General features: G+C 43.9%; 1 protein-coding gene across 1 annotated transcript; it reads left to right on the top strand.

Annotated features, from left to right (window-relative positions):
* Positions 1 to 11,092: 11,092 nt before the first annotated feature.
* Positions 11,093 to 12,070, top strand: LOC102573995 (olfactory receptor 6B1). The gene has a single exon (XM_006274606.1). It carries the CDS (start codon positions 11,093 to 11,095, stop codon positions 12,068 to 12,070), a length of 978 nt encoding a protein of 325 aa, XP_006274668.1.
* Positions 12,071 to 12,986: the final 916 nt, after the last annotated feature.

Consider the following 12,986-nt stretch of genomic DNA (forward strand, 5'->3'; position numbering starts at 1 on the left):
GGACTTCCAGAGGTCATCTAGTCCAACCCCATGCCTGGGGCAGGATCATCACTATCCAAACATCCTATGCAAATCCATAATCTAGCCTCTTAGGAAAAAGTATCATAAATCCTAATACAACCCAAAACATAAGAGGGCCCTAGAACCCAGGCTGTCTCCCTTCCTAAGCAAGTGCCCTAGTCACTCAGCTACTGGGGAAAAAAGGTGGGAAGGCTCTCTCCCCCCCTCCGCATGGGAAGTACCTACTCCATTCAGGAGTTTAAGTCCCACTCATCCTGTGTTTTGGTCAGCTGCATTATTGGACATTTAAAGCCACTACACATCCATATGGGGTGCATGCACATAAGCCAGCAACATATGTGGCCAGTGAGCAGCCTACTGCATGTGCGTAATCTGCACATAAACACAGTCATTTAAGTGTGAAGAACCCCTATCTGCATGCATGTGCCAATATGCAAAGTAGCCAACAAAATCTGAACGTGCAGATGACTGAAAAGGGAGTAGAATATCATCCTAAATGAGTGCATATTGCTATATATAACAAAAAGTAAGAGAAGAATGTGTATTCCTCAATTAAGTGTTCACATACACAAGCTAATTCAAGGGGGTCTCTCTACCTGTGTCAAAAAAACCCAAGCCGAAACAAAACAAACCTAAACCTCTTGATGACGAATCTTCCTACCTTCCTGAGTTAACAGGTCCATAGTTAAGGGCAGCATCCTGGGGATCTCTGACAAAGAGGAACAAGAGACCTCAATACCAATTTTTTTTAGACATGCAAGAGCTATTCAGGATGACTAGGGCCTGTTTTTACCTCACCATGCATCAGTAACATGCCAATTATCCTCCCCAGCCACCCTGTCAGGAATTCATTCAAGAAACGAGGACTGAGGTATTCTCTGGAAGAAAACAGGATTTTCTTGTTGACTTTCTATGTGAAGAGTTCAATGCCTGGAGGGCCCCATTCCACAAATCTGTCCCTGAGTACCAAGTCCTTGATTCCCAACTCATGATGTAGGGATATGATCCCACTAAGCTGGTCTGCTGTGGTGTCCTGGAGACCAGGCGGGTGTACCTCAGGCTGGTGGTGATTTGGGCAAGAATCCCATTAGTTGACTATATTTCTGTGCACGTGGGGATATTCAACACTGTCCTGTGTTGCTGGAGCATGTTTCAGCACTGAGAGGTTCTCAAGGCTCAGTGATGCCAATTCCAGAATGCAGTGACATAGAAAATTGCCATGTGTCCGGCTGGATGATGCCACATAGGCAGTTTTGGGCTCCAGTGGTGTTAACGACGGTGGCAAGAGTGGAGGCCCATTGGCTGACTGAGAAAGGGAACAGTCATCACCTCGGACCAGAAGAAAACAAAGTTCTTCTTTTCTTATTTTATCTCCCAAATCATGGCTGTTGGTACCAGCCAGTGCCACCAGGATCTTCTGAGTTTCCAAGAAAATCCCACAGACATGAGAAGTCTCAGGGGCAAACAGTGGTGATGGGACTGGAGCTCCTGAGAACTCTGAGGCCTCATCACCTATCCAGATGAAGAGGTATTGTAGCAAAACCCACAGTTTTCCTTTTTTTTGTTGTGTTTTTTGTTTTTTAATGCATTCCCTCCCCTTCCCCAACCATTTCTGACTTCATCTCTCCCTCTCTATTCCCTATAGATAAGTATAAGTGAGCTAAGACATAGGATAAGCTTCAGCATTTTATTTTAGTAGCAACTTGTATTTGTTTTGTTTTTTCCACTTCTTTATATTGTATAATTATTATGTTTATATTGATTTTTACTGTTCTATATTACTGTTTTACTGGTACTATATGATTTAGGCCTACATATGTAAGTTAGCTTAAGTCATGTCAAGTTTCCATTTTGTTTGTCAAGTCTCTATCCTGTCCCCAGGCCCAGTTGTGTAACCCATGACTCACACCTACCTCTCCTATATAACTTTGTTCCTGAATGTATGGGGATGAATGAGGGTGCTTGAGAGACAATGGCAGTAGGTCTAAAAATAGCTCCCTCTGAATGACCGAACCATCAACACCAATACCTGGACCAACGACCTAGCCTTTGAAACCACCCTCAGCATTCAAGAAACAAAAGATGAGGCAACCTACCATTGTGCCAAGGCTGCACATGCTCAGTAAGAACACCTAGAGCACTCTGGAACAGGGCTGACCTTGCCTGGACAGGCCCTCTCCATAGGAGATCAGAGGTAGTCTGCCCCATAAGAAGGGGTAGTGAAGACTGGCTCCTGGGAATGCCCTCTCCATCTGGACCAGCACCATGACACACCACCTATCCACCCACAGGCCCTGCTGATGACCCCCTCTGGACAACACCTACTGGACAAAGACCCCTTTCCAGCCTGGATAGGTAACTATCACCCCCACCCCCTCTTCAACCAAGGACTTGGACTCTGCTTCTCTTCCCAACCTGGACTCCAGCCCTTCCACTGAGTCTCTTTCTCCTACTGCCCTCTAACTTCTGTCTCATTTCTCCCTCTCCTGCTTCTGGCTCACTGCCACCTCCAACACCTGTCCTGAGCTCCTCTCTGCCTCCAAACCCCCTGTTTCTTTGCCACTGTCTTATCCCCACTGCCTGTTCCCCTGAGCAACCAGGTTTCTGTCTCTCTCCCTTTCCTGGCTGTCTCTTCCTTGCCACCAGTCTCCTTTTTTTTCCCCCTCCCTTGCACCAGTGACCCTGAGTAACCCTGGGGCCACTTGATCTTAAGTAAACCCAAGCTTCAGTTCCTCAGCCAGCTTCTCTCTAGTCCACCAGTTCTAATCATGCTTCTGGCAACTTTCACTCCCTATACTTTAACTCGTTCTCTCTCTCACCTTAACCTTCCCCCAAGTATCCCAGGTACCCCAAACACACATACATACCGTAACATCCAAGTTAGGAACTTACCTATGTGTAGGTGGGTTGTACGTGTGTGTGTGTGTAAAATATATATGTAGTATATATTACACACACACACACACACACACACACACACACACACACCTCTCTCTGTGTGCATGATATATGAATTAGTGATCTGTGTATGTGTACTGGGTGTGCGGGTATTAACAATTGCTTTTTGTCTAATTTTTAGTATGTATGTGCTTGAATTGGTGATAGGTATGCATGTTCCTAGGCTTCTTTGGATGTGTATGTGCCTGAGCTGGTAGAGAGGGAGAGGGAGAGAGAGAGAGAGAGAGAGAGAGAGTGTACACATAATTGATTTGTGTGTTTGTATACGTGAATTGTGTCACACCCTCCTGTCTAATAGTGCAATATTGAGATGCTGAGAGTTGGCCTGACCCCACAGGGCAACAGTATGAAGAAGTCCCTTCTCAAGCCAAAGAGCACGAGGCTTCTGGTGTCACAATGAAGACATGCTTTGGGTGACTTTCCTCCATCTGTGTCTGGCAGGTGACCCATCTCTGGACTTCAATCAAGACTAAAGGGGAGACATCAATCCGAGCCACAGTCACAGAGTAAGTAAAGGGAATGACAAAAGTCTTCTTCTATCTGCCTGCAGCACAGTGTGGATGAAAGAAGGGATGTGGAATCAGATGATGAGAGAAATGTGTTCTAGAAATAAACTGTGGTGTTCGACTGTCTTTTGTACAGGAAAGCCAAAAACTTTAATAAACAAAGCCACCACATAATAGGCAGAGGTTTTTGGGTCATGAAATCAGGACTCAGCCTTGGCTATAACTAGAGATTTGTACATGTTGAGGAATAGATCCCTTATGAACATCCAGTTTCATCTCTCCTGTAACTGTATGGGATGCCAAATATGTGAACACATAGGATTTGAACCATTAGCTTTAAAAAGGCTCTCTGCCCCTAGGTACCAGACTGCCTGAATATCTCTGAATCTTTAATGGATTGAATGACCATACCTCTGCAAGGTAGGAATGTGTTATCAGCCCTATTTATGGGTCAGGACACTGCGGAATGGACAGACAGTAAATACATCTACAGTGTATGCTGTGGTACATCATAAAAACTACTTAAGCTAGAAGAATCTACACAGAGCTAGATACTAAACGTAGGGTTCTGTTGAAACCCCACTTCCCTCTTCCAAATTTACATACCTCCCTGTATCAATTAGATAGGCATATATGTAAGAGGCATGTTCACAGCCTAAAAACTTCACTCATATTCAGGCACCTAAGCTGGCTCACCCTTTGCTGTAGTGATTGCTTTCATCATAATAGCAAAGTAGTTAAAGCACTGGCCCACAATGTAGGAGAGGTAGGCTGTAGACTCTCTTTATCTAGAGGGAGTTTAAAAAACTCCCACCTCCCTGGAGAGATCCCCAAGAGGTCAGAACAGGCTGAGAGGACTCTTTCCTGTTGACGTTGGGCCATTCTGCAGAAAAGAATAGACAAGGCATGATACAAAGGAAGCAAATGAGGACCTGACTCCATAGTCCAGTGATAAAGTCACTCCCTTGAGAGCGTGGGAGCCCTGGTTTCTGGTCCCTGGGACTGCTTTTGTATTTTTCATTCAAAGTCTTTGGCTACAATACAGAAACAACTTTGAGAGCAGGGTCTTTCAAAGGAAAGAGTGAGCCAATTGACTCAACAAGAAGGAGCAATTCAATGGCCAATTCCAAAAACTAGTTTCAGGCTATGAATCCCACTCCCATTTGGGAAGCTAGCTTGGGTCTGTAGGTAGGAGCCTGATTCCAGGAGAGATGCGAGGTTTCAGACCCTCTCTGTAATGCTTCCTATCATAGGCAACACACTGGGGGGAGGGAGGCAAGGGGGTATATGCCCCCCCAGATTTCTGCACCAACAGTGGGGCATGGGGTTGCAGCCTGGTTGGAGCCAGCACCCAACAGCAGTGTGAGTGGTGGCGATGCAGTTGTGTCCCCCTCCTTCCCCATCCCACCACCCCATCAACACTTATGCATCCTTATATGCTTCCTATACTCTTCCATTGAAATATCCCCTCACTCAGCAAACTTATCTTTGGGTTACCCCACTCTCTCCATTTAAAGCAAAAGGAATTTATACACCAACTTGGTGAATTCCACTGCCAGAGCTGAGCACCTCTTATATGCAAAAATACTCATTCCCGCCACATCTATCTCTCTTCTTGGCTGTGGTCCCCAGCTAGGAGAACATCCTTGCTTCTCTACCAGCTCCCCATTCCTCAACAACAACAAAGTAAGTGATTAATCTCCTCAGGTCAAATACCTAAGCACTAGCTTAGTTCAGCTGCATAGTTTCTTCTACTGATGCCCATGACTCCAAAGTAAACATTGTTTCCTTGATAGTTTAATGCATAGTAGACTTTCAAGGGAGTGCATGTGTACAACCCTTAATCAGTCCCATAGACATGGGTTAGTACTGCTTGGAGCTCTTAAAGATAGTTTTCTGATTAGGCCCTAGGGATTAACTAGCATATATCATGCTTGTCATTGCATGCTGAAATAGACCTTCTAGAAACAGAGATATCATCCTTAAGTTAGTGGAATTGAAACACCTTATACCACTTTTTTGGGCCCACGGAGTCTTACTGGAAAAGGAAAGGGAAAAAATTGCCTAATGCATCAAAGAATGTTAACAGATCCCCATTACCTACTGACAGCTAAGGTAAAGGAATAGAAATTTATTTGATTTTATCCTTATTTGGGAGCTTTCACAGGATAAGATGCTATACCATAATGGAATCTGTATTATATTGATTTCAACAGCAAGCTTGGATGCATAGTAGGGGTCATGGTGTGTGCAGGTGGGGATGTATGAAAAAGACATTAAGTCAAAGATAAATACTGCTATTATTATTATTATTATTACTTAGAGGACTTGTTTAGGGATAGAGCTGGCACATTCTTCAATGATATTGTACTAAGAGTTAAACAAATAAGTCTCCATTCTTAGTCTAGTGTAATAATTCTCAGCGAGGGTGATATACAGAGTCAGCACTGTTAGCTGTGCAAACACAGGATTCAAAAGGCAAACACTGAGATTTCAGATAGGAATCTATAGTGTCAAAAACAGTCTGATCTGTTGTGATCTCTGAGTGCTTTGCAAGAGAAGAATTGCTCTATTATTTTTCCATACTAAAAAAACATGAGTGAAAGTTAAGAATTGGCACTTTCTAAGAGGAGCTAAGTCTAAAAAGGTTGAGAACCACTGGTTTAGTGTCAAACCGGACCACTTAAAAATCTTGTTAATAATCTTGTTTGGCATTAATATAGATACTATAGTAAGTGAGATCAGAAAGACAAACAGAAGGACAAATTGTGTGTGCATGTGTGTGGGAGTGTGACATACCTTCAGACAGGCCGTCAAGAGTGATTTTCACCATTTTCCTATAAAGTACATGTGCATAACTGCTAAATTATATTAGCACAAGAGATTCGGGAACCAAAGTTCATTGGCTTTCACTGGAAGTTTGATGCTTAGATCCCTCAAGCTCTTTTAAACATTTCCATTTTAGACTGAATCATGCCATTTACAGGTATTACATTAAGCGAATGTGTGCATGCGTGCACATGAAAGATAACTCTGTGATTTATGGTCCTCATTTCTAGTATGTCTAGTCAGTTATTCTTGAGAAAAAGCCCCATGGTTCATTTTTATTTATTTCTTTTTTTACAGTCAGTGGAATTACTGATGATGATGATTATGCTCATAGAAATATTAGCCATATGCAAAAAAAAAGTTTACAGGGTAGAACCCTAAATATCTCTTACATTCATGTTGCTGCTGCTGGATATATGATGACTGTTAAATGTAATTAGGATTTTTAGGTGTGTGGGGCAGTATTTAAATATGGTTGAAATTATGACTCAGCTGCTGTTGCACTTACTCTAACAATACATCTGTATTTTTGTTCCTTTTAATATATTTGCTTGAATATTTAAATTAATGCTAGATGAGTTTAATTTCAAATCAAGTTCCTAAAATACTCTGGCATCAAGGGAGATTAGCAGAGTATGTGTAGAGATGGATAAAATTAACCTCATTTATCAATTGTTGTCAAAATATTTCTCTGTTCTGCTGTACAGTCTGAATAGCAAAAAAGACCCTGATCCATTTATGAAACACTGGTAGATTTTATGATGTGATTACTTGTAACAGCAAGAGACTGCTTGATGACCCATGTAGACCCTTCTATGCCTGTGTCTCAGGGGAGGGGGGGCGGGGGGGAATAAAAATTGTGTTTTTACCTGTTCATCAGACAAATAAAAATATTGAAACTGGCATAATATTATGAGGAGGAGGAGGTGAAGGAAGAAGAAAATACAGATGTGGGGTTTGGAGTAAGTGACCCTTAAACTTCTTTGCAACCCATGATTTTCTTATGATTCTGATTATTATTTTATCCCCCTGCCTTTCACTGTCTCAGAGAGAATGCCATTGTTAATGTAGGTCTAACTTAGGTCAAGGCATCAGTGAATCTAGAATATTATCACCTTTCTTGATCCAGAGATGCCTGCAGTTTTCCAGTAGAACCAATTTCCAATGTGCAGGATATTGCAGATACTGCCATGATGAGATCCCAACAAACCACAAACATTTCAAGCTATACTTTTCTTCTTCCTGCCCCACATTTCTAGTTTTAACCTGTGAATTAATTTCATCCTCATCCCAGGCATATTGTTTCCATTTCTCCATACAAACCAGACCCCTTTAATCTTTAAAAAAGTCTTTCCTTTTGTCTCAGCATTGCAGACACTGGAAAAAGGGATACAACAAAGGTGGCAAGGAGCTGCCACTGCTATTATTTCTAAAGCACCCAGCTAAGGCTGAGGTTCCTTTTTTCTAGGTGCTGTACATAGGTAAAAAAGACTTACTCAAAGAGCATATAGTGGTGGTGATGATACCAACAATGAAAAGTAATCTCTAATATGTGCTTGATTCTGCCAGTATCAATCCAACAAAATATTTATCCTGGGGATTAAATGCACACATGCATGCACTCAAACACACTCTTAGAACCAGACTCTAATTGCTCATCTAGGCACCTAAATGGGACACAGATGACATTTAGGCACCTAAGTTGCAAAAAAACCCCACCTGAACCACAAAACCCTTTGGGTGCCTAAACCCTGGATTGCAGACACTCTAGACCCCTAAACAGAATCACCTCAGTCTGAGCAGCAAGATATCTTCATTCTGTCTACATTTTAGTGTGATTCAGATACAGGCACTTAAGGGCCTTCATCCACCAGGCATGCTCTGAGCATGTGTAGCACATGCATGTAATGTGCAAGTTTTACACCTGCTCCAAGTGTGCATGGTAAATCAGAGGGATCCATCTGGGGATGATCCCCACATCTTACAGAATAGTCTATTGATTAGACTTACTTAGGGAGTGGGAGAGTGGGATTTTAGATCCATCTCAGCCACTGCCATACCATACAGTAGTCAAGGGCAGTAATCTCTACTGCTTCTGCTAGAGTTGTGCAGAAAGCAGTGCATGATACCTGGTACCAGAAGGAGAGCAAATGGAAAGGAGCCTGACTATAGTCTTGTGTAGAGACATTTAGCCCGAAGGCAAGCACCTTAAACTGTGATCCCTATTTCAGGATTTTGTGTCTAATGTAAAATAACTAAACAACCCTGGGAGTCAGGACAGACACCAGGTTGTCTCACTGTGTGTAGCAGAATGGCCTAACCTTTAGGCAACAGATTTAGGCTCCCTTCTGCTTTCTGTCCCTCTTTTTATAGGCTGGTGGTTCAGGCACTCTCCTGGGAGATGGAAAAAATGAGTTTGAATCCCCTCAGGCTGAGGGTGGTCTAGAACCCAAGTCTCTAACTTCCTGACCAAGTGCTGTAACCTATAGGCTTTTATGTAAAAGGCTATAGGTTACAGACACCATCCCAACAACAATGATGTTGGTTAGGCATCTGTTCTCACAAGTGGATGAAGTGCTTTGAATCCTAAAGGTGCTTATGTACAGTCAAGAGCCTGACTCTGGAGAAAGATGGATATTGGGTAATCCCTGTGCACGCCCTTTCATGTTGACTAGTTCCAGTATCAGTTTTCTGAATCACTCTTTGGAGATCCCATTGACAGTACAGACTGTACAGACTAACACCGTTTATTTGAGCAGAGACATAATTAGCTTGTGCTAGTGTTAAGTCAGGTAGAAGGCAGGGAAGAGCTGCACCTCATAGACTAAATTGGAGATGTGTAATCTTTTTGTGAGCCCATAGCTTACTTCATCAGCTGCTAACCCAATAACATAGTAAAATAAGGAAAAGTTATCAGCAAAGACAAAGGCCTATAGAAATCAAAGCCAAGTGCCAATGAAGCTTTTAAAAATGCCCAACTTCAACCTATAGCACTACCTGACTCTTGTGGAATGGTGTGCGTGTTTAAATCAGTAGAGGTCAAAGGTGTTTTCAAGGCAGGTCAGCACCACTGTTTCCATTTCATACACAGAAAAACTCACTTCTCTAACCCAAAGCCAAAGGGTAGTGCAAGAAATAGAACCACCAGTACCCGAGTTTCAAGCCAGCATATTCCATACTAGACTACACATTAGCCTGTAAGGATATAACCCCTTGCACTGAAGATCAATTTATGAGCTAGCCAAATTATTAATTATGAGTCAAGCTGGGAATGATAAGAGCCAGGGTGCAGTTGGCCCTTACACCCTTTAAGACCCAGCCCGATGTTCATGTGTCATTTACACTCCAGGAACTTCAAAGCCAACGTGACTAAAGGAAGGACAAAGCTGAGATTAACATATTGCTGAGCAATTCTTAGAGCTGTTTGGTCAGCAACTACCATTGGAGTTTTCAAAGGCACAAAGGACACTGACGTTCCCAAAGCCTCTTTGGAAATCAATGAGATTTGGGCACCTACTTCCTATCTGTGCCTTCAACAAACTGTACCAGAGAATATAAAAACTGAAAGGGGGTACCTAGACAAGATGCACTCTGTAGCTGCCTAATTAGCTCCACAATAAAGCATCTTCACCTACACATGTGGAGCTATTGGGCCAGAGTAAACTAAGTAACTCTGTGGCAAGTTAGTACTGTCCACAGGCAGCGGCAGGCCAGGACTAATGGGGCTTAGCTCCCCACAAGTGGGGGGCAGCAGGTAGGGCCTCAGGACAGCCCAGGCACAGGCTTCAAGAAGCAGCAGCAGTGGGGGGAGGGGTGCACACAGACAGACACACTGCCAGAGCCTGCAGCAGCCTGGGTCATGTAGAGCACTGCCCAGCACATCAGGTAAGTCTGTCATGGGAAAATGGCACGGGGGGGGGGGGGGGAGCACAGATTGAGACCCCCATGGTGAGGGATGGAGTGGGGCAAGGGCAGGGGCAGGAGAAGGGCCTGGGATGAATGGGGCCCCCAGGCCAGGTTGGGTTCCCACCATTGTGCACACTCTGGGGGAGCTCCAAGAGGGACATGCCCTCTGGATCTGTGCACATGGTGGAGCTGGCTGCCACTGCAGGCTGGAGCCTGTGCCCTGAAGCCACTGCCCCAGAGCAGTGCAATGCCATGCACCTGCTGCACACAGAGCACAGACTCTAGCCTACAGCCACCTCCACCCCATGCACAAATTCATGGAGCATATGCCCCCCAGGCCTCCCTTGGGGTGTGCACAGCAGTGTTATTCCCCCCCCCCCCCACCCCTGGATAAGCCACCCAGGCTCTGACCCTCACACAACCTGCCCTGATGCCCCATTTACCCCTTGGACTCCCTGCAAGTTGGGGCTGCACTGCCCCAACTCAACGTGCTTCAGTGCCAGTGTGTAAATATTGCAACTGAGAGCAATAAACTCCAGGGAAAATGGCTCCAGAGTTTACTGCATGACACTGATTTCACATGTAGATGTGCCCACTGTGAAGCATCATAATAAATCGGGCATCTGTGTCTGCAGAATGATGTATTTATTCTGAACCAACTAACTTTATTTTTCCTTTTGTTTTCTAATTTTCCTTCTTTTTGTTCTTTCTCCTTTCCCTCTTGCTTCCTCTTTTTTCTATCTCTATAATTCTTCTTCTATTGACCATTTTTCTTTCTACTACTTTCTTTTTTAGTTGGCTTTGCTTTTTTACAATTCTTTCACATTTTCCTCTTCTTCTGCACTTTCCCTCCGATACTCTGGTCTGTCACCATGGAATGGGAGAACAGCACCAGATTCCAAGAGTTCATTCTCCTGGGATTCCCAACCATTGTAGAGATACAGGTGCTGCTCTTTGTGATATTCCTGGTGGCCTACATTCTGACTCTTCTGGAGAACTTGGTCATCATTGCCCTGATCAAAACAAACCATCACCTCTGCAAGCCTATGTACTTCTTCCTCAGCAACCTTTCCTTTCTAGAGGCCTGGTATGTCTCAGTCACAATCCCCAAATTACTGGTGAATTTCTTGTCTGAAAGGAAGAGCATTTCTTTTGTAGGATGCATGACCCAGCTCTATTTCTTCAGCTCCCTCATATGCACAGAGTGCATCCTCCTAGCTGTCATGGCTTATGATCGCTATGTGGCTATCTGCAACCCATTGCGCTACCTGGCCATCATGAGCCGCCACCTTTGTGTGCAGCTAGCATTATGCTCTTGGCTAACTGGTTTCCTGGCTTCCATGCTGAAAGTTTTCTTCATCTTCCGGCTGTCATTCTGTGGTCCCAATATCATCAACCATTTCTTTTGTGACATCAGCCCCTTACTGAATATGTCATGTGCTGATATGACCACAGCAGAAATAGTGGACTTCATCCTGGCCTTGATCATCCTACTGGTCCCACTCTCCATCACCATCATCTCCTACGTCTGCATCATTGCCACCATCCTGTGCATCCCCACAGCCCAGGGAAGGAAGAAAGCCTTCTCCACCTGTACTTCCCATCTCACTGTGGTCGTCATTTTCTTCTCAGCAACTCTTTTCATGTATGCAAGACCCAAGAGAATTCACCCTTTTGATTTGAATAAATTGGTTTCAGTTGTGTATACTGTTGTCACCCCAATGCTAAACCCCTTCATTTACTGCCTGAGGAACCAGGAGGTGAAGGGAGCACTAAGGAAAACCTTCTGCAACAAAAGTCCCATACCAGAGGCTTCTGTACCCAACATACACATCACTTCCCATCAGTGAAACAGACAATTCGTTACTAGTGGAAGTTGATGGCTAGAAAATGATATTTAGAGATTTGCTTTTGGAAATTGACTTGTAGGTTAAGTAGATATGAATTAGAATAATGGTCTATGGGTATGGCAAGGGTTAATTGGTTTCTAAAGGGCTGTTTGACAATTTCCTTCAAGACCCACTGTGTCTGAAACCAGCAGACACCGTGTCTGAGGCCAACAGACAAGCTGACATACACAGGCTGGGTAAATTGAAAATATGTACCACACTGTTCAATAACATGAGATAAGGGACTCTGCCACATTGGCCAAGTCACAGTGACTAGCTGCAAAGCTGTTGGGATTTCTGGTTTTGGTGGAGGGACCGAATTAAGACACTGGTAAATGACCAAATTAAAATGGGCGCATGTGATGGGTTTGTTGGAACAAAGGAATATGCTGACAGGACAAACTGTGGACAGTATGATGACCACAGAAAAAAAAAAAATCAATCAACAGTACCCAGGAATGAAGAGTCATCAGAGGAGAAAAGGGATACAAAAAGAGGGATTTCAGAGCAGGAAAGGGACCCTGAGAGACCATGGACAGAGGGCACATGACCAGCCCATCTCACCCACCCCACTGCAGGGCCATGGGCCTTGGCCCTCAACCTCCAAGCTGCTGACATTTGACATTCAAGAGAGAACCATATAGTAAAGCTCACATAGTGGTCAGACATACCTTTCCTCTGTGACAGCCCTAGGACTGGTAGATATAGAATTGAGGCGGGGGGGAGGGGGAGGCTATTTTGTTTTCCTGGCCTGCATTACTCTTATCTGGTATCACTATACATCAATACAATTTGCCTATTATCAACTAGAAGTAGTCATGGTTGACCTGAGGTTTTGGGTTCACTCGAAACAAGATATCTGGGTCATAAATCCAGT

Source organism: Alligator mississippiensis, chromosome 7 (genome assembly GCF_030867095.1).
Source record: "Alligator mississippiensis isolate rAllMis1 chromosome 7, rAllMis1, whole genome shotgun sequence".
Taxonomy (NCBI): Eukaryota; Metazoa; Chordata; order Crocodylia; family Alligatoridae; genus Alligator; species Alligator mississippiensis.

Coding starts and splice junctions, on each gene's coding strand:
- LOC102573995 (XM_006274606.1), top strand. CDS start 11,093: ATGGAATGGGAGAACAGCACCAGATTCCAAGAGTTCATTCTCCTGGGA.